We start from the raw sequence: 23,805 nt of genomic DNA on the forward strand, positions 1-23,805 counted from the left end.
AGGCTAAAGTGCATAGTTCCCAAATTCTCAGAATGCCCCCTTCAACTTTAAAAATGCTAAAAAAAAAAAAAAAAAAAACCACACAAAAAAAAACCAAAAAAAAAAAAAAAAAATCCACGTGGGGAGGAAACAAATTTCTTAAAAAAAAAAAAAAAGTTATCTAAAAACAAGATCAAATACTATGGCTATGCCCAAAGTCTTAGAGGGGGAAAAAAAAACCCTAAAATATCTAGTTGGCTCAAGCTAACCAAAAACTCTAAAATCAAGCACACAATTAACAAAGTAACCTCAAAGTAATCAGGATATACCATAAACAAAGACAGTAAGTATACATTACAATACATTTAAAATTCACGGATTTTAAAACTACTTGGTATATAAAGCACTTTTTAAAAATTTTATTATTATTATTATTATTATTATTTTTTGGTCAGGCTAAAAATAAAGAGTGATGATGATGGGTCAGTGACAGAATGGTCTCCAAAGTTAAAAAAGGAGGTGTTGAGTTTAAAAGTCGTGACTCGAAGGAACAATACCAAAATACTACTGGCTGTCAACATCAGGCAGATAAAAATAAGAAAAGGTAAAGCAAGCTGATGGACTGCAGTATTGTTTCCAGAGGGGAGAGAGCCCTCAGGGCCCCCAAGAGGATTTCAGCACCCGCTCCGCAGTCAGTGCTGGAATCAGTGAACTAAACTGTTGCCTGCCCAGTGGGTGCAGGGCAGAGACCCTCCCTCCAGCCAGCGTCCGGCGTGCGCACAGTCCCCCCTCCGCCCGAGCCCGCTCCTACGGCCGCTAGCTGACCTCTCCTGCACGCCCGGGCTCGGCCACCCGATGCCCCCGCACGCCCTCCAAGACCCGGCGCGCCCCCAGCACAGCGCCAAGGGAAGGAAGCCAAGGAGAGGGGCCGCGAGAGGGGGCGGAGGGGCGAGAGGCGGCGCTGGGTTTCGGCCCGTCACCTCACCATCCAGGCTCGAGGACTGCACGGACTCGGGAGGCGGGAGGCTGAGCCTCTGCCACCGGTCAAATGATGGGAAGGGACCGCGGTTGACCCCGGCGCGCAGGTGCCCGCGGCTGCCGAGGAAGTCACTGGCGGCGGAGGGCAATGCGTTGGCCCCGGAGCCCCCACCTCCATCGCGCCCACCGCTTCCCTCCCTCGTCCTGCTACATCCCCAGGATTCTGTCAGAACCCAACGACCTCCACACGGCCCGCCCAAGCGCGGAGGTGATGCCGGCTCTTACCGTAGGAGCGGGCGCCGCGCCGCTAGGAGGCGGCTGGGGTGCGCGCGGGAGACTCCGAGGCGAGTGCCGCCGCCGCTGCGGGAGCCGGAGAAGTCACAACGAGGCTGCTGGCGGGAGCGCTGCCTCCGGAGCTGTCGCCCCACCCCCTCTCCCGCAGGATTTTGCGCCGGAGCCTGCAGTCTCCGCGCGTGGGCGGGGAGGGCGAGAAAAGAGGCGGGGCGCCCCCCTCGGGGGCGGAGCCGAGCGCTGGTTGGTCTGATTGGCGTCTGTGGACCCAATGGGACCACGGGTACTCCAGGCTGTGCTTAGACTGACTTTCCTCTTAGCCCGTAGCGGTAGAGAGGCGGGCCTAGTGGCTTCTTTTATAGCCGCCTTTTTGACGAACCCTAACGTAAGAAAAGGTCGGTTGGTTCGCACTGGTGGCCAAATGGTCCAATTACCTCAGGGAAAAGGGCCTCTGAACCCAGATTGGCATCCTCTCTACCTATAAGTAGAGAGGGTAGAGCCGGAGGCGGTGAGAACCTGCCCCGGATGTGGGCGTGGCCCTGAGGTAGAACACGGAGCCTCCACCGCGGTGGTTTGGGGAGGCGGAACTGAGATCTTTTCCTTGATTATCATGTGACGGGTTCTGGATTTAATGGAGGAGAAAGCGTGGAAAAGGCCAAGGATCCAAACTGGCGAGTTTTCTGATCTTCGCGGCCCTCCCCGCTCTCCGGCCAGCGGCGCTGCCAGGTGAGTCCCGGGGTCCAGTGGGCCGGCATTCTCCCGAGGTGAATTTGCCCACCGGGTGCCCCGGCGCTGACTTCCCGACCTCAGGGGGTTTGTCGCTGCCTCCCAGCTCCTTACACTCCCCGCCAAACGTACAGACACCTGGTTGGCACCAGGCTTCTGCATGCGCTTTGGATCGTGTGCAAGAAACCGCGTTCAGCTCTCAAAGTATACTGGGCCCAAAGCGTGTCCCAATTAGGGCGGACGGTAGGTCTTTGACGTTTATCGTTTATGAACGTCCTGAAGTTCTAGGGACAAGTAGGCCCCAGAATCATTTAAGTTGTAAGCAGAGCGCTGTTCCACTGAAGGGAGGTTTAGTTCGACAAGGCCGTAGAAGCCTTTCGAAAACGACTCATTTAGAGGAATTTTGTTGTGGGCTCATAAGCAAAACTGCCTTCGGGATAGGGTAAGTTCATTTGGAAGAGTGCTGGCAGTTGCGAGGGAAGGAAATGGGGGGTGGTGTAGACCGCACCGTGGGCAAATTAATGAGTGCACACACAACTGCTAGATGCTGGAACTGTGGGTAGAGCCCTTTCGATTTCCATTGTGGGACAATGCAGAAGATTTTGACAATGGATGAGGAAGCATATGAACTAATACCTAACTATCTTCCTGGTACCGGAAGTAATCAACTCGAATAGGACTTTAGTAGAGCAAATTTTTGTTTTGGAGTATGCAGCCCCTTCTCTTGAGGAGAAAGAAGACTAGTACGATTACTTCAATTAGTGAAGATTTATGAACAAGTAAAAATTGGCGTTGTAGCCCAGCATCCAGAATTCTGAGGGCGTCATTTAAATATCAGCATAGTGCTTCCCACTTGAGAGCATTTTAGTAGAAGTGCTTACAGAACTTTGTGGCATCCCACATTATAAAACCTGAAGCCACAATACTGTGTGCTCTTTGTATCATCCCTCCGTCTCCAGTCCTAAAGTACCTATGCTGAGTGTGGCAGCTGTTTCTATGACCAGTTGTTACTCAGCGCTGTATGCGAAAATTTGACCCCTGACTCATCCAATGGCTGATGGAAAGTTGTGTTTAAACAAGTGTATTACCATAAACTTTTTAAAGGTTCACAAAAACGGCCAGATAGATTGGAGATCAGGTTTGAGCAAACTTGATTTACAGTATAAACCCATTTTAGTTAATAATCGGTTATAATCAGTTAATAATCACATCCCTCACACTTCTTCCAAATTCAGCCCCGTATCCCACTGTAGCAGCCCTTGGTCAGGAAAGGAGACCTGGAGAAAAAAGCCTTCCTGGGAGCAAAAGCATCTGCTTTTCATACTGCAGTATGAAGCCTCCAATCTGCCAGCTAAGAAAACAGGTGCTAGCAGATGGGTATCATGGGAAAGGGGAGTTAGGAGATCCGTTATTCACCTTTACAGTAAAACAGATACGCAGTCTTGCTCCATAATAGCCCACTATTTAAAGTAATAGAGGTGTAGCAAAGAATATCAAAATTTGTTTTGTTTTGTTTTGTTTTAAGATTATTGGAGAGAAAAGAGAGAACAAGTTGGGAAAGGGTAGAGGGCGGAGAAGCAGAGCTCCTCCTGAGTGGGAAGACTGATGTGGGGTTTGATCCCAGGACCTGGAGATCATGACCCCAGCTGAGGGCAGACACCCAACCAACTAAGCCACCCAGGCACCCCTCAAAGTTAGTTTTAAAATATAATTAATTAAACATGCTAGTCTTGGGCATTTTATTCACCTAGCCAGTTCCTTCACTTTTTCCTTATTTCTCTGCATTTTTACTCCTACCCTTCATCTTTTGCTATCCTACCTACCACTTTCTGATGTTTTTCTCTTCCCATCAAGTGTCCTCTCTCTGTCACTCTTTGTGGCTTATTTCCCTCCATTTTAATCATAGATTCTTCCTTTACTGAAAAATTTCTTCCTGACCCTTTCTCAGTCTCATTATGTGTCTTATCTTTTATCTTCTCCAAGTGTTTCAGAGGAATAAAGTATTGTCAGCTGTTTACATTTTGTTATCTTGTGTTAACTCCTCACCCAGCTGCTGCAGTTTGGCTTCTGATTTCCATCTACTTACCCTTTTCCCAAATGGTCCCAAAGTTGATACAAAAAGCTTGAACAAGTATAGACTATACTGTCAACCTGTATGTGAAGGCTAAATAAATGCTTATACCTAAGTATTATAGATTAATATGTCCCAATCAAAATTCCAAGTTTTTAAGAATTAGTGATTTTATAGCAGTAAAAAAAAAAAAGAAAGGGCAAAACATTCTGGAAAAGAAATCTATGAATAGTAGGTACTACTAGTCCTTTCAGATATTAGAGTATATCCTAGAACACATCTAATCATAGTCGTATAGTACTAATGAAAATCAGAAATAGAGGTCAGTAAGACAGATCTATAGACAGATACAGTTAATAAGGGATATAAGAAATAACTTCTGGATGCTTGGCTGGCTCAGTTGATAGAGCATGCAACTACTGATTTCAGAGGCCTAAATTCAAGCCCTACATTCTTTAAAAAAGAGAGAGAGCAAGAGAAAGAGCCTAAATTCTTGAGTAATATAGCATCTAGTAATAACAATGTCAAAAGCTTAAGTGGTCTTGATTACTGGATAGTAACTAGCAAAAAAAATCAGGATCTATACCACAAACCAAAAAATACATAATGAGTAGTACTAAAAAGAAAAATTCAGACTAATAGGTATTTATAAGAATTGCAGTGAGATAGTTTAATTTAAAAAGACCCACAGACTAAACTATGTGAAAATCCAGTATTATCAACGTATTCTGTATTATTTAGCCCAATGATATCCTCACAACCTAACTTCTGTTTACTATCTGAATTGTTACCCAGTCTATTAAAACTCTCCTCCCTTGACCTGATAACCACTTCCTCATTTTTCGCTACTTTGATTGTGGATGCTTTTTCTTAGTACATCTCAAAATTGAATGAAAATTTATAGACGTACAGATGTACAAAAAGAATTTAAGAATATCCCTGAAGTACAGGAATGAAGTCCTGAGTACTTGGACTTGAGTGACAGCAATATAAAGGAACAGACTATTCTTGAGACATTTTGAATAGAGCTTATGCCCAGTTGATACTGAAAGTTTTACTGTATTTTGTCATCGGCTAAGGAATTATGAATGTAATATTGTCAAAGGTGGCTACAAATTTTACAGGGTTTGAAAGGAAGAAGAATAGCATGTTTTCAAAATTAAGAAATCTGTGAGTGGGGAAGAGCCAGCTTTGTTTTACAGGAATGGAAGTGATTTTTTTTTTTCCGGTATCAAAACAATCCTGACTTTTTTTCCTTCTCTTAGGGTATATTTTCCTTTTTTCGACTCTGCAACAGCCTCTTTAAACTGTTTAAATGAGAATGTCCTTGGCTCAGAGAGTACTACTCACCTGGCTTTTCACATTACTCTTCTTGATCATGTTGGTGTTGAAACTGGATGAGAAGGCACCTTGGAACTGGTTCCTCATATTTATTCCAGTCTGGATATTTGATACTATCCTTCTTGTCATGCTGATTGTGAAAATGGCTGGGCGATGTAAGTCTGGCTTTGACCCTCGACATGGATCGCACAATATTAAAAAAAAAGCCTGGTACCTCATTGCAATGTTACTTAAATTAGCCTTCTGCCTTGCACTCTGTGCTAAACTGGAACAGTTTACTACCATGAATCTGTCCTATGTCTTCATTCCTTTATGGGCCTTACTGGCTGGGGCTTTGATAGAACTTGGATATAACGTCTTTTTTGTGAGAGACTGACTTCTAAGGACATCATTTCATTTTACTGCTGTTCAACAAGCTATCATTAAAGTGTTCTGAATCCTTGCAAGCTTGAAGAATACCAGAGAACTGAGAAAAATAACCAAATGTAGTTTTATACTGCTTCCATAAAACAGTCTTTGTGAATCATGGACTTCTAGTCAATCCAAAGCTTAATTATTCAGTATTTCAGTTATTAATATCCTTATTATCCCTATATAAATAAAGTTTGTTTTTGACCTTATTTTCTACTTGACTCTTAAATAATCTGTTGAACGTACGTGGTCAATTTGTAAAGTACATAAATATGAAGTCTTTAATCTACATTATTTGGGTAGAAGTTTAATATAGCCCCATTATGACCAAAGTAAATTGTCATTTGTGCTTGTAAATTACAGAGGAAAAAACCTAGTTACTGAAATAGTTGTGCCACTTCGTGTTTATATTCAGAAGGAGTCTGGGAGTTTGCCAGATTTCTATGTAAGCTAACTTCATTGCTACTTCTCCCTTCTGTTTATGGCCCATGAATTAGAGGTGGCAGTATTAAAACAGAGCAGAGGCTTGCCTATTCCTGAAGTTAGAGGGAACTTTCATCCTGGTTGAATCAGGACAGTTCCTGTTTATGCCTGTTGTCCTGGGCTTCAGGAAGTTAGTGCTCCTTTCACTCTTAAAAGTGTTCTGGCTTGAGAATTTATGGATAATCCTACCAAAGCACTCAGCCCATTCCAGTGAAACATAGGTGATATTACTTACAAGAATTCCAAACAGTCTTACTTACATGCAATATAACCCTAAAGCAGGTGATTGTTCTTGCCCTATACAGCCCTCACTTTTAGCTCTGGGAAGAACCCAGAGTAGTAATTTGTCTGTTTTAAAAATACCTAACACACATGATAGTGATTCCTGGCTGCTAATACTTGAGAGGATTGCTTTGAATGTAGCATTTTGGTCTAGTTCTCTTTTGTAAAGAAGAAAACATGACAAAAAAGTTTAAGCTACACACCACAAATTAATATAGCTTAACTCCTTGTTTGAAACTACAGAGGTAAACTAAATAAATAAAAATTGATCAGTTACAAGAATTTTTCTGTCTTATAATTGGTACATATTCCTTTTATGAGCATCTAAAAATAGGATGGAAAAGGATAGTTAATATAGGGAACATAATGTTCCAGGCTTGATTAGATATTCCTAATTCAACTGAGAGATCGAAACAATTTGGTCTCTCTGATGATAGATTCAAAGTAGAAGAAGGCTTTCATCTCTATGAGAAACCAGATAGGAAGATTCTGAAATTCAGCAAAAGCTGTATTTATGCAGTATTAACTAAGTATGATCTCTCACAGGGAAAAGGAAAAGGACAGCACCACATGTAATTATCTGGGTCAGGAGTCGGCAAAATTTTTCTTTTCTTCTTTTTTTTTTTTTTTAAGATTTATTTATTTATTTATTTGACAGACAGATCACAAGTAGGCAGAGAGGCAGGCAGAGAGAGAGAGGAGGAAGCAGGCTCTCTGCCTGATGTGGGGCTTGATCCCAGGACCCTGGGATCATGACCTGAGCCAAAGGCAGAGGCTTTAACCCACCAAGCCACCCAGGTGCCCCGGCAAAATTTTTCTGTAAAGGTTTATCTAGTAAATACTTTAAGCTTTGTGGGCTATATTGTTTCTATCTCAACAGTTCAAATCACTTCTGTGATGAAAAAGCAGCCATAACCCATGTGCTATGTTCAAATAAAACTTTATGGACAATGAAACTTAAATTTTGTAAAATTTCCATATATCACAAAGTAGTATTCTTTTGACCTTTGTTCCAGTTACTTAAAACTATAAAAACTATTCTTGCCTTACAGCCATACGAAAAACACCCCTAAGCTAAGCCGTAAAACATAAAATTTCCTAAGCTAGGAAATTCTGTATGAGATTTCTAAGAGAAAAGGTGGGAGAGGTCTCCAAGGAAATAAGAGAGAAACTGGGTAAGAATTATATCTAAAAGGTGACATAGTAACTAACCTGTTGACCCATGAGGCGCAATTAATTGTAGTAGTATCTGAGAGGTTCCCAGAAAGTACAGCTTTTTCTTACTTACTGTATACAACTTGAAACTACATGACCTGACCTTACTTACTGTAAACAACTTGAAGCAGCATAAGTTATTTGCTTATGTTTGCCTCCTTGATTCTGGCACCAATTCAAATGTGTGTTTTATCGCCAAACCACCAAGGAATTCTTTGAGTGCTGACACTGCTTGGAAATAGGATCTGATCCCACAGGTTAAGGGTTCAATCCCAGAAGATGTCCCTCCTCCCTCCAAATTTGAGATACCAATTACAAATCCAGCTATAGATCGGATGTTCCCACTACTCCCAATTAATTTGCTAGAGCAGCTCACAAAACTCAAAGAAACATTTTACTTACTAGATTACTGGTTTATTATCAAAGAATATTATAACTCAGAACAGCAAGACGAAAGAAATGGTAAGGCAAGGTATGGGGAAGGGGCCAGCAGCTTCCATGCTCATGGGATATACCACTCTTGCCCCATCTTTTTGTGTTTACCATCCCAGAAGCTCTCTGAACCCTGTCCTTTTAGGATTTTATGGAGGCTTGATTACATAGCATATTAATTAAATCACTGGCCGTTGGTGACTGCACTCAATCTCCAGTTCCTCTCCTCTGGGAGATAAGGAAGGAGGAAAGTTCCAACCCTTTAATCACGTGGTTGTTTCTCCCTGTAACCAGCCTCTATCCTTAGGTTGCCTAGGAGTTTTCCAAGTCACCATGTTAACATAAGTTCAAAAGACACCTTTATCACACTACTAGGGAATTCCAAAGGTGTTAAATTCCTGTGCCTGGAATAGGGATAAAGACCAGATTCATATTTCTTATAAATCACAGTCTCACAGCCTTAGTGGTTGGAATACATTTAAAACATTAATTAAAGGGGATGAAATTATGATCACAGATAGGAAAAGCAAAACAGAATAATATATAAACAATATTGCAGAAAAATACCTTCACATTTGTCTTTAGTTCTAGGATATTATCTTTATAATACAAAGATTTAACTTAAACATGAAAAGTTCCTTATGAAGCCAGTATTTTCCAGGTCAGCATGCACAAGACATAACTTAATCTGGTTTGGAGCGAAAGATTTATCAAAAATTCTGAGGGATGCCTGGGTGGTTCAATTGGTTAAGTATCTGCCTTCAGCTCAGGTCATGATCCTGGGGTTGTGGGAGCTACTCCTGCATTGGGCTTCTTGCTCAGCAGGGAATCTGCTTCTTCCTCTGCCTGCAGCTCCCCTGCTCGCACGCACTCTCTCTCTCTCTTTCACAAATAATAAATTTTAAAAAGTCTTTAAAAATTTTTAAAAATAATTCCAAGCAAAAGCAACTTGTGAACAAAACTTTTTTAAGACTTGAAAATATGAAAAGTAGAAAATATTCAAAGAATTCACAACTTGTTCAGCAGTATTTCATGAACACAGATGCTGGGTATGGTGGTACCATCAATCCACCACATGAAACATTAACATGAATCCACCGAGAGAGCTTTCAAGTACTAAGAAATTTTGTTACACACAGCTTCGAGAAGTAAAGGCCCATCTGTGGGCTAAAGTTTACTGTGATTTTAAGAGTTATTAACCTTCAAATTAGGTCATCTGCTTTTCACTCTGCTTTTTTATAGTGCAGCAAGTAAGAGAAGCTGATGGTGACTAATGAACAGAAGTGATGGCCAAAAAAAAGAGGAAACCATAGAACAATTTTCATTATTATAGTAATATATGTAATATGCAGGCATATTACTATGTAGTTCTCTTTACTGAGAGAAAATTAACCTGAGTCCTTTTAGCATTATATCAAGAAACAAGCCACGAACTACAAAAGGAATTTCCTTTCCTTTTTTTTTTAAAAGATTTTATTTATTTGACAGAGATCACAAGTAGGCAGAGAGGCAGGCCAGAAGGTAGGTGGTAAGTAGGCTCCCCGCTGAGCAGAGAGCCTGATGTGGGGCTCTATCCCATCCTGGGATTATGACCTGAGTTGAAGGCAGAGGCTTTAACCCAACAAGCCACCCAGGCGCCCCAGGAGTTTCCTTTAATCTTGATTGGTCATGTTTGCGTAGTAAATGTCAGCTGTCCTCAAAGTGTTGTTGGGGTTCTTAAAATTCATGACATAGTTAGTGAAGGTATATGGGAATTACAGTGTTAGAAACAGGATAAAACAAACAAGGAAAAAACCCTCATTATAATGATGGAAAAACTAAAGCACAGATAAATGCAATGAAATCAGTCCATGGTTATTGACAGATGGTGAAGTTTTAACTCCAAATGCTACTTTCAAAATAGGTTTGCTATTGAAGAAAAAAAATATATAATGCATCCATGGAAGATATATCCCAGTTATCAAATGCCAGATAAGGTAACCCTGGGCTAAAAGCTTTTATGAGAGGGATCTACTTTACACTTTAATATTTTACTCTCACTTTGCTTGTCCTGTGTGCAAATTGCCATACTGTAATCATACCGGTATCTTACACCACAAAGTAAATTTATTACCACTATCTATATACTACAAACCCAAATCTGTAATCAGGAAAGGTAGTCTGTAACAAGACATGATTTTGAATTGCTGGCCCCGGGCAAAACCGTGATCTAGGAAGAAGTACGTTTTGGAAATCTGTCTACCTCCTCATGACCCCTTGATAAATATCTTCCTCTTCCCAGATGCCTATCCTTTGCCCAAAATTAGAGGAATACAGAGAAAAGGTAATTAGTGAGAAAGGCATAAAATGATTAGGCTGGCCCAGAACATAGCTCTTCTGACTCTTCTTTTTACTATGTTAGTTCCAGGATCAGAAGCTAACGTTCGTAGTGTCTACAATATATAAACCAATGGATTAAGCACTGGGCATATTCTGTCATTTTAATTTTCACCACCAATTAGCAGAGTAGGTACTCCCTCCTCCCCCTTTTTACAGATGTGAAATAAAAGCTAAGTGATTTCTTCACATTACACAAGTGTATTCCCCTTTCATTAGCCATAGCTCTACGACTCAAATCCCCTCAGCATAGTATCATAAAAGTGAAGTGGCTTTACAAGTCTGTGAAAATGTGCCACCTTTGTGTCCTTGTCCCACTCCTGCAACAGCATGGATATGGACTTAAAAAAATAAGTGCATGTTATCATCTTCAGTATTTTCAGTTTTTGAATATTTGTATCAATAGGGAGACTTTATCTTGCCAAGGCTTAGCAAGCTAAAACTCTGACTATATTAAGGTGCTTCTTATATATTTCCCGTTTTAATCACTTTAGGTCTAGTTTAAATATATCCTCAATTGGTAACGACTATGTTGAGTTTTACAGGTTTAACAATCTTTGTAATATTTTCTCCACATTGCCCAATGGGCCTAGATGTTTAACAAGTAGCTTCTTAATTCTTCTTACTCATAAGACTGAAGTACAAAATAGAAACTCGGTCTCTCTATAGCACCTGCTGATCTAATTTTCTCCACGTTTTTATTGCAACTCTAGAATTACATTATGAATTAAAGTCAGAGACAGGTTTTATATCATAGAAACGTATGTAATTATTTTTCCCACCCACAGTGAAGTTAAGGTACAACTTTTGTTCCTTCAAATATTTATTGAATACCAAGTGTATATGTTAGGTGTCAAGGATACAAAGGGATTAAAAAAAAAAACTTGTGGGGCGCCTGGGTGGCTCAGTGGGTTAGGGCCTCTGCCTTTGGCTCGGGTCGTGACCTCAGGGTCCTGGGATCGAGCCCTGCATCGGGCTCTCTGCTCAGCGGGGAGCCTGCTTCCTCCTCGCTCTCTGCCTGCCTCTCTGCCTACTTGTGATCTCTATCTGTCAAGTAAATAGATAAAATCTTTAAAAAAAACAAAAAACAGAAAACAAAACAAAAAAAAAACTTGTAACTTCTAGTTCATGGTTTAAGTACAGCCCAACATGTACTTAACTAACATGTACATTAAATGATGTAAACAAAGGGACACAAGAAGCAGGGCAAAGAAATGGTTCTATACCAGCTTTGGGGTAAAGGGACAGCTGTAAGGGATGAACTCAGTAAAAAGACACACAGAAGAGATGTTTAACTAGAGTTCTGAAAAAAAGATTCCACAGTATTGTATTCCAAGCAGAGATTTCCCCAGCAAAGGCAAAGAATTTTAAAAGTACATAAAGGAAATGGCAAGTCCTGGCACTTGGTAAAGCTGAAAATTGAGCACACTAATGGAAGACTAGTGGATGAAGCTGGAAAGGAAGGGCCATATCATGAAGGCTTTTTGGTGTGATGCTGAGCATCTAGCTTCTATTCTTTCGGAAAGGAGCTACGGAATATTTCTAAGCAAAAGAGTAATAATCATATGTGTCTTAGTAAGATTAACTTGGTGGTAACAAAGAATGGATTGGAATGGGGGCAGGGGCAGAGGACTGCAAGCAGCAGACTAAAGTCATGGGGTTATGAAGATAATTCAGGGCAAAGTGCAGAGACCTAAAGAACCTGAGACGGCTTTAAATAGTGGTGGCTAAGGCAAAAGAAGACATCTAAAGAAATGGAAAAGCAAAACAGAACAGATAGGTCATACATACAACGTTTGAGGGGGTAAAAGATTGCTAACAAGTGCCATAAGGAAAACAGAAGTATTAAGAAATGAATACACTGAATTTGGCAGTCAAAAGGTGACCCTTGAGAGAACCACTTCAGCTGGGTGATTAAATTTGAGGATTGAGACAAAATTGTAAGGAAATGAGGATGTGAAGGCAGACAGAGATTTCCAAGAACTCTGTCATTGAGGAAGAGGTATGAAACAGTAGCATAAACAAAAGCCAGACTAAAGAAAAGTTTTTGTTTCTTTCTTTTTTTTTTTTTTTAAAGAAGAAAGACTCGTGATTTTTCATATAAATGTCTGGCTCAGTTAAAAACAAAAACAAAATTTCAAAGAAGAAACTTGGGTAGAGGGAGGATGTGGAACTGCCAGTCCAAATAAAACTTTTAAGCACCATATTATGCAAAATATTTGCAAATATGCTGACTTGTCTCTGAATCTGCCTGTTTGTAGTCTTCAATAGTACCAAAGCAAAGAATTTATAGGGAAGCATACAGATATGACATTTTAAAAAAACAGATGCATAAATTCTAAATTTCAAAATATGTGGAAGGATCCAGACATATTTTAAGAGTGCAGTTCTTGGAAGGCAAATATAAGTAGTATGTTTTAATTTTACTTTTAATTTCTAATTAACATAAATTATATTTGCCCGCATTTATATTCTCAGCTCATTCACACTCCCTGATTAGGTCTATAGTCCTAGAGGGAAGATAATCTGAAATGCAAGATGTTATACCCTCCTTTCCCTGATCTCCCAGTAGAGATATGACATACAACATCTATAAACTTAAAGAAGAAAAGGCATCTCTGCTTTTAGCCTCTTGTGCTTGACATTCTAAAAAGTGATGGGTTTCCATCTGCAATATGCAGTATGTTAAAGAGAGAAAAGCCAGAGCAGAGATAGAAATTTATACTTCTTTCGAGTTATCCTTTTAATTATTTTATCTGAGGTACACTGTCAGAGCCAAACATGTCAAACATAACTCTTTCATGAAATAGACAAAGCATTCTAAAACCAGTAAAATTCTGTTTACATATCAACGTAGTTACATCGGGTGGAAGATTAATAGCCAAGAGCTCTTCTATCACTCTGAAGACCTAAAATCCATCATGTCACTTTTTACCAGCTTAAAAGTTATTTTGAAAACAATGCACTTTTGTCTTCCCCTCCTGGGACAGAAATAGTCCTGTCTAGAGGGAAGGGAAGTGACTTGGCATGTGATCTCAGCACCCACACCAAACTAGTTTAACAGCCTTGCTTTAGGTAATCCTCAATATTCTAGGCTGGTATATGAGTCAACTTCTCATAATTTTTAAGAGAAAAAAGACTTTCAGATTGAAATCACTTTCAAGGTTTCAGTTGAAGACAGAAACAAGAACTTTTAAAGATGAGATGAAAATAAAATGTCAAATGTAAGAAAATAATACAAAACAAAGGTAAAAAGATTACAGTTATCAATTTTAGTATTTATTGAAGGTGGAAGACAAGGAAAATTCCTCTCAAACTCTAAAAACAAATCCTGTATCTCTGCTAAATGTAAAATGAATTTTTAGATATTTGCTTTACATGACAATAAACTTGTCCAACAAAATAACTGAATGCAAATTTACCAAAACAGTGCTAATCTATTATTTACAAAAATGATCTCACCCGCAAGAAGTATTTGGGGAAAAAAACCAATTCACACTCAGGAACACTAATGAAATACCTTGAAGACATAACACAAGAAATAAAATTTGTCCTACCCTTTCTGGACCCCTCCCTCCCATTACAGAATGGATTGAAAATGAGTCTATATGGGAATAAACAAAGTATTTCCAATAATCTCTCTCACGTGCGTGTACACACACACACACACACACACACACACACAGAGTGTTGTGCCAGATCAACCTAATTTTTATTTAAGGTCAGCAGCCTTCAGGACAAGGGAGATAATGAATATGGCTTCAGTCAAGTTTTCAACTAAATATCACAAATGCTTAATTCTTTTGCTAGCTAACCAGCTAACCTGAGAATGGAAAAGATTCTACTTCTTCCATAGCTAAAGGGTATGAATCAAAATAATTAAAAAGAAACAAAAAACAAAAAGCAAATACTGTAGCAGACACCACTGAGGTACCTTAGTTTTTTTTAAAGGTCTGTGTATCAGTTTAATAATTTACATGATGACTGTTTATTTAGCATAAGATCATACAGAAACTACATCTCAAGTGCTTTATCGTTCTGGTCCAAGAAATTAGAAATATCAACAAAAAAACTTACGTTCAGATAAAGAACTGGAATGTAGTAACTAGGAAACCTTTAATATAATGCAATATTGAAATAGAAATTATCTGTGTTTAACAAAGGTAATCAGCAAGTTCTTAGATTGCATCTGAAGAGGATTTTAAAATTATAACCCGTAAGACAAGGGATATTACCTTATTCAAGGTGACAAAGCTGTATCTTGAAATCCTGAGCCCACTGATTTATATTTCATATATTTATATTGTTAAATGCATACATTTTGTCAAATGTAAAAATGCATTTTACAAAACATTGAATTTTCAGAATATGGAGAAGTTTTGAGTACTGGTTATATAAGGAACTATACCTAAAAGCAACCACTGTGGTTGTTTTAGATACATCTTTTAGTTAAAAGTTTAAGGCTCAAAATATTTTGGAGGGATACCCTAAAGACATTTTATTACTGTATGATCTCGTGCATCTATGTGTATACTACTGGAAAACTAAAATATTGTTAAATATATCGCCCTTCAATTTAAAAAAAAAGAAACATTAACCACATGCTCTCCTGTTTCTCAATACTGGTTTGTTACGAACTTTTTCCCCAAAAGGTAGATGCAAATGATAAATTTAGCTTAAAAGAGAAGATTAAAGTGGTGAGGAGCAGACTAAGACCGTAACATATAAAACCAAATCCCTATTTACAATATGATTTATACCTTCCTTATCCCATGAAAATTCCTATATTGCAAATATATTGATTTCCTATAAACCGATGAGATTTCCTACAGTATTTGCCTAACCCTTTTAAACTGTGGGCGAGAAATGACCTCACTGCTGCAACTGATCTTTTCTGGTGAAATGCCTCTTAAGTGGCTTCTTCCTAACCATAAAGATAAGCAGTTTTATGGGTACCACAAATGAGGCTGGAGCAGAAACAATTTCAACAGCAACACTAAACCAAAGACAGCACAAAGAATCTCAGTTAAAAGTCATCAACCAAAGTATGAGCCCAGAAAAATACCAAAGATAAATAAAATAAATGTCCAATGAGCAGAGTTTCTGTTATCAAAGGATACATTAAAAACATCTGTTTGCCTTTTAATTACAGTAGTGGAAGCAGTCTCAAATAGTGCTGAAGTCTGTCACTGAAGAGGTTTGTTTTAATCTTTAGCTAGGCACTGGGAATCCTGTTTCCTATCCTAATTTTACTTTCCAGAGCTTTTTTTTTTTTTTTAAACAAAACAAAACAGTACTCTGAGTTTTTTACCTTGCCAGGGTAGGGAGAAGGATCCTTAGAAAAATGAGGTAACACAACTTATTTTGTTAGTTATATCTCTGTATATGGCAGTTGAATCATGGCCCTTAAGATTTTGTATTTGTCATACTTTCCTCCTGTTCTGTGAGAAAAATGTAAAAGAGGATTTTAACTGCTCACAACTGAACATTCTGTAAACTACAGATTTTTACTAAGCTACTATTAAATATAGTACAGGTGCTTATTAGTAAGAAAATTCTCAACTTTTTCTCATTCCAAGCACTATAGAGACGACTTATGTTAGGGCTATGTAATCTGACCATATAGCTTCATGAGTTATAAGAGTTAAATACCACTAACAGACCTTGTTTCTCCCAACTTTATAAAACTGCTTCTATTACCTAAACTGCTTTCTGAATGTTGAATATAAATATTTTAAAATGTATTCCAGGGAGTGAGGCTAGGGAGATTCACATACTCATCTTATTCAGCAATTTAAGAAGTTATGCAAAATATGATATACATATCTATATATATTCCCATACATACACACATATATAAATATGCTTTCATAACTGAATCTTGGTTTTAAAAATGCCTACACAGTGTGGGGAATTTAAATATTCACTAGATTCGAATACGTACATTTGCACTCCATTACCACTCTAAATGGATACACCAGCAAAAACATAACAGACCAAATAAATGATTTAACTGAATTGTCAGTTTGTCTTTTTGCAGACCCAACAGAAAACTATTTATTATTATGAACCTTTATTAAGTAGCTCACATTTCCATATAAATCACACTAAAAAGATTTTTAAAAAGCTATTTACACTACAGTGCTGACACATTAAAATGAAAAAAAAATTGGTATAAATAAGCTCTATGGAAAAGCCTTAAATTGTCAAAAAAGAATTCTGGCTCATATTACAAAATATATATATATGTATATATATATATATATATGTTAATGTCAGCTCTATTCTAAAACCTACAATTCCAAATCAAATGATTCTTAAAGACTCCTTTTGTTTAAACCTGTTATGTTTACAGTGCATCTGGCCCTAAGTGCTTTGATCCTTCACAGTTATGGACAGGCACTGAGGAATGTTACAAAGCTACATAAACTCTATTTTGTAACAGACTTGGGAGCAAGTACTTGGCTTGCTTTCAGAATTCATGAATCTTTATTACATTATTAACTTTAAAAAAAAAAAAGAATTTTAAATGGTATGTACAAATTTAGCACAGAATGTCATCATCTTTTCTATCTTGATTTGAATGTGCTGAACTATGTTGCCTTGTATCAACTAGACTTAAGAGACTTCCAGGGCACAATTCTTCCTTTAAATCTCTGTTGCTGTTTTCAAATTTAGAGTCCTTGTCAATCTTAAATTCTGTAAATTGAACATGATCCAATTTTGCTTTAACATTCTTGCCATCCATATTATTCGGTGCTCTAGTCTTTTCAGGAATATAAACATTCACAGGTTCTTCCTTGATTCTTACAGATGCAATAGGTTCATGTTTAATCTGCTGTAATTCAGATTTAGAATGAAGTCTATCTGAAAAATTAGAATCCAAGGAGGTTTTGCTTACAGCACAAACCACGTGGTCCGTGTGAGGTCCAAGAACTGATGATGTGGATTCTGGTGATGTGCCTGTTTCATGAGTAGCTGTATTCTGAGCAGTCTCCTCCTCTGAGTGATATAATTTGAGCCGAACGTGCCATGCTAAACTGCACACTGCTGAAACTGTCTTAAACTGATGAACAACATTCCTTGGAATAAAATAAATGTCATTATCATACAGCTGAATCCTGGCATAGCGGATACCTTCCCTCCTCAGTTGATTGAGTTTTGCATCATCAACCCACTGGACGCACTAAAAAAAAAAAACATAATAAAGAGGAATATACCATTAAGTCTTTTCTACAATAAAAATTAAACTGAAGACAATAATGGTTTAATATATACCTGGGACAGTGGAGGTTCATGTAAATCTAACTGCATTCGTTGAACTACTTCTAAGAAATCTTCAGCATGAAAACAAATTACATCTTTGGTTATTCGGGGTTGAGCAGGCCTAAAAAAGAACATGAGATAATGAAGAATCTTCCATTAATGTTTTGTTCTGTTAAGTCCTTATTAAATTTAAAGCAAAAACAGTTTGTGGTCAAAACAAAAGTACCTAGAAATAAAGTTAAAATGTAATATAGAAGATCACTGTACATATTTAAACAAAAGGATAAAACCATGAGTTTTGACCTAAACATAAATAAAACTAACTTCATTTTATTATAGCTATGTATAACCGTATTTTTAAAAATTAAAATAATCTGAATTGGTTAATTATGCAAATCAAAAAACTAAGGGCTTTATTTTAAAGGTCAATACTTCAACAAATTAAATGCTGAAGATGAAACTACTACATAAAAATTAGAGGTAAATATGGGGCGAAAAAAATACTTTCTTCTAATAAAGACATATATAACTGCAGTTACATCTAAAATTCCTTGGTAACCCTTATAAATTAAGAGAGATTCATTATAACAGTGCTAATAAACTACTATCAATCTATTTGTAGGGGCTAATAGTATCTTTAAATATAATTCTAAAAAAAATCCCCAAATTCTTAAATTAATTAGCAATATATAAGCAATTTTTACAGAAGATGATCAAAAATGGATTCTGAAATGAAATTCCAAGCAACATAATGCCTCCCTGCAAAAAATCATACCAACGCAAATCATAAACAGATTTTTAAAAACCAGTGATAAAATCTAACCAATCATTAGGGCTGCTGGGTGGTTCAGTCTGAGGCTCTCAGGTCATGATCCCAGGGTCCTGAGATCAAGTCCTGCTTTGGGATCCCTGCTCAGCAGGTAGCCTGCTTCTCCCTCTCCTTCCCACTCATGTTGCACTCCCTCTCAAATAAATAAATAAACAAAATCTTTAAAAAAAATTTTTTTTTAAACTAAGCCTTATACATTACATTAATACACAAGGAAAGAAGGGTAAGAATGATGCAGGCTTCTCATCAGGGATAATGACGATACAGTAAGCACCAAGTGAACCTTAGGTTTTCTTTAACCTTAGTTAAGACAACTGTTTTCACATCTAGTCACTTAGAAAATGAAATTATTACAGTCAAACTGAAAAGAATAAAACTACTTTCTAACAACTGAAAACTTATGTGCAATTATACCATTAGGATATCCAAATAACAGTGAAAAATGAAACTTTCCTTATGGAATATTACTAACAAACTTCCCAAGAAAACCTTTCACTAAAATAACAGTATTTCAAAAATAAACAAAAAAAGCAGTAGTTAATATATACCACTCTCCACAGTGCACGGCCTTCAACACTCCAACAGCAGCTGTAGTCTGTCGTTCAAAACCTTGTCCTATATGATCTGCATGGGCTCTTGTCCTGTCTTCAAAGAGCATCTCACGGGGCTCACTGGTTCGAGGTAGGTACTGCAGGTTTTTTATTTCATTGGTAGTTCTGTTAAAATAAAATTACATATATATAATATAAAGTGGAGTAGGGAAAGAAAGAGAAGCAGCCCTATATATTAAGGTTTAATTGCCTTCAAACATTTGTATTGATGTACAGAGGCTTAATTGCCATGAAACATTTAATAATCACAATTCAGACAGAATGAAATTTTAAATCACCAGTTCCCAAATCAGGTTCTATCTTTAAAATTAACAAGTACAAACAGAAACAAATACATAATCCCCTCCTTTTTCTAACATACCCTTCATGGAAGTGGTAGCTGTAAGATGCATAGACAACTAAATTATAGATGGTGTGGTTTACCCAAAAGTTACCCTGTCCAGAATCTTTACCTGAGGTTTGTCTGGGTCTTATCTGTAGAACCATGCCCCCACTCAAGCCACATGGCTAATGTTAGATACATACCCGGGAAAAAATAGAACTTAAAAAAAAATGTATTAATTAATATTTATAGAATACCTATTATATACCAGGTCCTATCTAGGCACTGCAGCTAGTGAACAAGATTGTAATGAATGTAACAGACAAGTTCCCCACTTTTGTGGGAGTTCATACTCCAGTGAGAGAAAGACCAACAAGTAAATAGCAAGAAAACACCAAATAATAAGTGTTTCCACAAAATGTGCAGAATTTATTGGAGGCAGACAGAAAACCTTAGTTCCCTCTTAAAGAGTGCCACTGGCACTCTATTCTATTGCTCACCTACATATGCACACGGAAGCTGTTACTTAGCCTCATTCAATGCAAAAACCCTCTCTCTCTAATTTAGCTACAGAAGGGGAAAAGGGTGAGAATTTCTTTGACTAGGAGTCATCATCTTATTTACCTTTCTGTACAGTTTCTGTTGCTTTCAGAGACAACTCCAGACTGCCCCTGTAACTTTCTCCTCTCATCTTCGTCTAAACCCCTAGAATCACTCTTTCTTACTAGTTCTCTAATTTCCCTAGAATCACTCTTTTCTTACTAGTTCTTTAGTTTACCTGGAATCACTCTGTCGTATTAGTTCTCTAATCCCCCCCAATCTCTACTTTTACTGCTCTTTGTGTATGTATGCTTGTATTACAGTTATATTACACACTCACACATAGACACATGCACACACAGGTGATATACAACATCACCCTTTCACCTTTTCAACCTTTGTGATTGATGTTCTTCTATAGGTCTCAGAGAGCTAGATGATGACCTTGATTCCTACAGAAAGCCAGTAGGCTTTCATGCCTACAACTCTGTTCTCATTAACACCACATTTTAATGAATTAAGACTTTATATGAAGCATTTAGCACCGTGCCTTGGGCAGTGTTATTAGTTGCTCAGACTATAGTGTGATGTGAAATCATCACATTTACATGGATTTTAATCCCTGAAGTACAAACAGTTTACTCTGAGGGCTGGTGAATTCCCTTAAATGACATGTAAAACTTTGTGGATGTCTGTATTTGTTCTGGGGAGAGGCTTTTGGATCTCAAAATGATTTATAAATCCAAGTTAAGAACCACTGAGGAACATACAATTTTATCATTTACTACCAACTTATAAATTAACTTGTAGAAATTTCATTCAAAACATATTTATTAAGCAGCAGGCACTCTGTTTATGTGCTAAAAACACATTAAGTAACAAGCACAACATAGCCCCTGTCCTACAGTTTACTTAGTGACCATATTCCCTGTTTTTTTCTTTCAAGATTAATAATCACTGTAATTAATAATAAAACATCTTTACAGATCTAAATAAAGGTATCTATTACCCACTCCATTCCCACCAATGTTAACTCAGTGTACATTTTTTCCACACTTTTCTGTGTTCACATAAATACACGTTTCTTTTCATACAAATAGACTTATACTATGTACCATATTACTCTATTATTTTGCTCTTTTCAAATGTCATCCTACCCGATCAACACACATAAGTAACTCATTTATTTGAACTATTTCACCATATATTCTTTTAAGATTTTATTGTTAAGTAATCTCTACACCAAACGTGGGGCTCGAACTCAGAATGCCAAGATCAAGAGTCTCCTATTCCACTGACTGAGCCAGCTAGGAGCCACAAAGGAATGGATATATATATATATATTTTTTTTTTAAGATTTTATTTTGCTGTATTTTTAATTGGAATGTACCAAAATGAACTCAACCATTCCACTGTTAATGGGCATTCAGACCATCCTGAACACTTTTTCTCATGATAAAGAATGCTGTAATTAATATTCTTATACATTTACCTTTAGTGCTTTCCTATCTTGGGACAGATTTCCAAAAGTAGTAGCGCTGGATCAGAGAGAGAGAGTGTGTGTGTGTGCATGGATGCACATCTGTGTGTTAAACTTCATGAGCTATTGTTAAATTACCTTTCTACCAACAATATATAAATGATCTTGTTCCCTCACATAACTCCCAGCCAGTAATATTATTGCTGTATATTCTTTTGCCAGTGTAATAGGTAAAAATAATATCTCATAATTCTTTTAATATAATTGACTGAGGCCCATTTTTTTACTGGGTTGTGTTACATTTTTCTTGTCAATTTGGGAATGCTCTATGATATTAACTTTAGTCTGTCACATATTACAAATGTTTTAGTTCAGTGTATCATAGTTCTGAACTTTGTTAACTATTCTTTTATAAACAGTATTGTCATTACATATTTTATCTTGTTTAGAAAGGTCTCTCCTAGGGGTGCCTGGGTGGATCAGTGGGTTAAAGCCTCTGCCTTTGGCTCGGGTCATGATCTCAGGGTCCTGGGATTGAGCCCCATGTCGGACTCTCTGCTTGAGCCTGCTTCCCGCTCTCTCTCTGCCTGCCTCTCTGCCTACTTGTGATCTCTGTCTGACAAATAAATAAATAAATTCTTAAAAAAAAAAAAAAGAAAAAAGAAAGAAAGAAAGGAAGAAAAGAAAGGTCTCTCCTAGGTTTAAAAACTTTATTCTTATATTTTAATTTATCTATTATGTTTAAATCTCAAAATTACTTCTTATATGAGATGGGGCTATGGCTTTGTTTTCTTTCAAATGGACTTCAATTATGTCAGCATTACTCATTAAATAAATCTTCCTTTTGCTATTTATCTCATACATTAAGTTCTCAATATACTTTAATCTATTTGGGTCCTCTACCCTATTCCAATGACCTTTTTGAGCTTCATAGTTATTTTTAATATCTAGTAACACAAGGCCCTCCTCACTTATCTTCTCTTTCACAGTTTTCCTGGCTATTTGTTGACTTTATTTTTCCTTCTCAACTTTAAAATCATTACACCCAGTGCTGGAAGTGTGAGTTCAACTAAAATGCTAAAAAATTTCAAAGGACTATCATTTTTTTCCAATCTGGAACATAGTAGGGGTTTTCATTTGTTTAGGTATTACTTTATATCCTGCAGATGATGTTTTGCTCAATATGGGTTCTAGATATTTTTTATTAAACTTATTCTAAAAGTTTACAATGTCTTTGTTGTAAATGACATTTTTTCCATTCCTAATTACAATTTATTGTCATTTGCCCACATTTCTCAAGCCTTATTTGTATTTGATATTTTATTAAAAATTTCATTAGCATGTGTAGCCCTTTTCATTTCAAATACTCTTAACTTTCCCTTTTTTCCTTCTCCAGTTTTCAGCTAACGCACACAAACACACACACCCCCTTGTATAAACATCTATCCCTGGCAATAAAAATTTGTATTCAACATACCTTTTCCTTTTGAAAGGTGACTTTGGCATATCAGCCACAGGGATCATTTGTTCTCCTGGGCGTACCCACATGATGGGACCATCATCACTGTCTTTTCGACTCTCTAATTTTAGACTAGATAGTGTCCCCCATGGCAGTGTACACTAGAGGCAAATAATTACATAGAAACCAATTATTTTCAAAATGCATCTTCAAATACACATGAAAGAATACTGCCCCCCTGACAAATTTTCATATATGCCTTTATACTTATACATTTGAAATACAAACCTATACTGAATATATCCCTGTGTAGTCATGCATTTTCCTTCAAAAATTCCATTACAAACATGCCAAGAGTAATTATTCTTGCATGGCTCCCTCCTCTAACCCTGCCAGAAATATGATTCACTATATTCACACTTGTTATTCTTCCTTCTACCAAATACAAGGGTCACATGATGTTAATAAGCTAGCAAAATAAGCAGGTGTTCTCCACAAGAATCTATAAAAATTAAAAATTTGTTTTAAAAAATAGTAATCTCAAAAAAAAAAAAGGATACCTCTTTGATTAGCTATAATGAAAACCTAACAAAACAAAGAGGAAAACCAAATCAAAATCAAAATTTATTTCTCTTTAGTAGTTCCTGAAAAAGGTTGCTGATCTAAGAGCAACTTTTCTTTTAAAAAAATAGAGATATGTCTAAGGACCATTG

General features: G+C 37.3%; 3 protein-coding genes across 5 annotated transcripts in view; 1 reads left to right on the forward strand and 2 right to left on the reverse strand.

Moving 5' to 3' along the window:
• Positions 1-1,402, reverse strand: part of PHTF2 (putative homeodomain transcription factor 2) — a 118,915-nt gene extending 117,513 nt beyond the window's left edge. For both annotated transcript variants that reach the window (XM_059396966.1, XM_059396965.1), the window contains exon 1: positions 1,243-1,402. The gene's annotated coding sequence lies outside the window, so the exon portion shown is untranslated. The remainder of the gene's footprint in view (positions 1-1,242) is intronic.
• A 239-nt stretch (positions 1,403-1,641) lies between these two features.
• Positions 1,642-6,006, forward strand: TMEM60 (transmembrane protein 60). The gene is made up of 2 exons (XM_059396973.1): positions 1,642-1,974; positions 5,311-6,006. Exon 2 carries the CDS (start codon positions 5,361-5,363, stop codon positions 5,760-5,762), a length of 402 nt encoding a protein of 133 aa, XP_059252956.1. The 5' UTR covers positions 1,642-1,974; positions 5,311-5,360; the 3' UTR covers positions 5,763-6,006.
• Positions 6,007-17,051: 11,045 nt separating this feature from the next.
• The window catches only part of RSBN1L (round spermatid basic protein 1 like), a 65,613-nt gene continuing 58,859 nt past the window's right edge, over positions 17,052-23,805 (reverse strand). For both annotated transcript variants that reach the window (XM_059396969.1, XM_059396968.1), the window contains exons 5-8: positions 23,111-23,253; positions 19,229-19,396; positions 17,864-17,972; positions 17,052-17,771 (exon numbers count right to left, since the gene is read on the reverse strand). In XM_059396969.1, coding sequence (XP_059252952.1) covers positions 17,130-17,771; positions 17,864-17,972; positions 19,229-19,396; positions 23,111-23,253 — 1,062 coding nt within the window. In that variant the 3' untranslated portion in view covers positions 17,052-17,129. The remainder of the gene's footprint in view (positions 17,772-17,863; positions 17,973-19,228; positions 19,397-23,110; positions 23,254-23,805) is intronic.

The sequence above is a fragment of the Mustela nigripes genome, chromosome 4, assembly GCF_022355385.1.
Source record: "Mustela nigripes isolate SB6536 chromosome 4, MUSNIG.SB6536, whole genome shotgun sequence".
Taxonomy (NCBI): domain Eukaryota; kingdom Metazoa; phylum Chordata; class Mammalia; order Carnivora; family Mustelidae; genus Mustela; species Mustela nigripes.

Bases quoted from the DNA above. Each gene is read 5' to 3' on its own strand.
- TMEM60 (XM_059396973.1), top strand. From the start codon at position 5,361: ATGAGAATGTCCTTGGCTCAGAGAGTACTACTCACCTGGCTTTTCACA.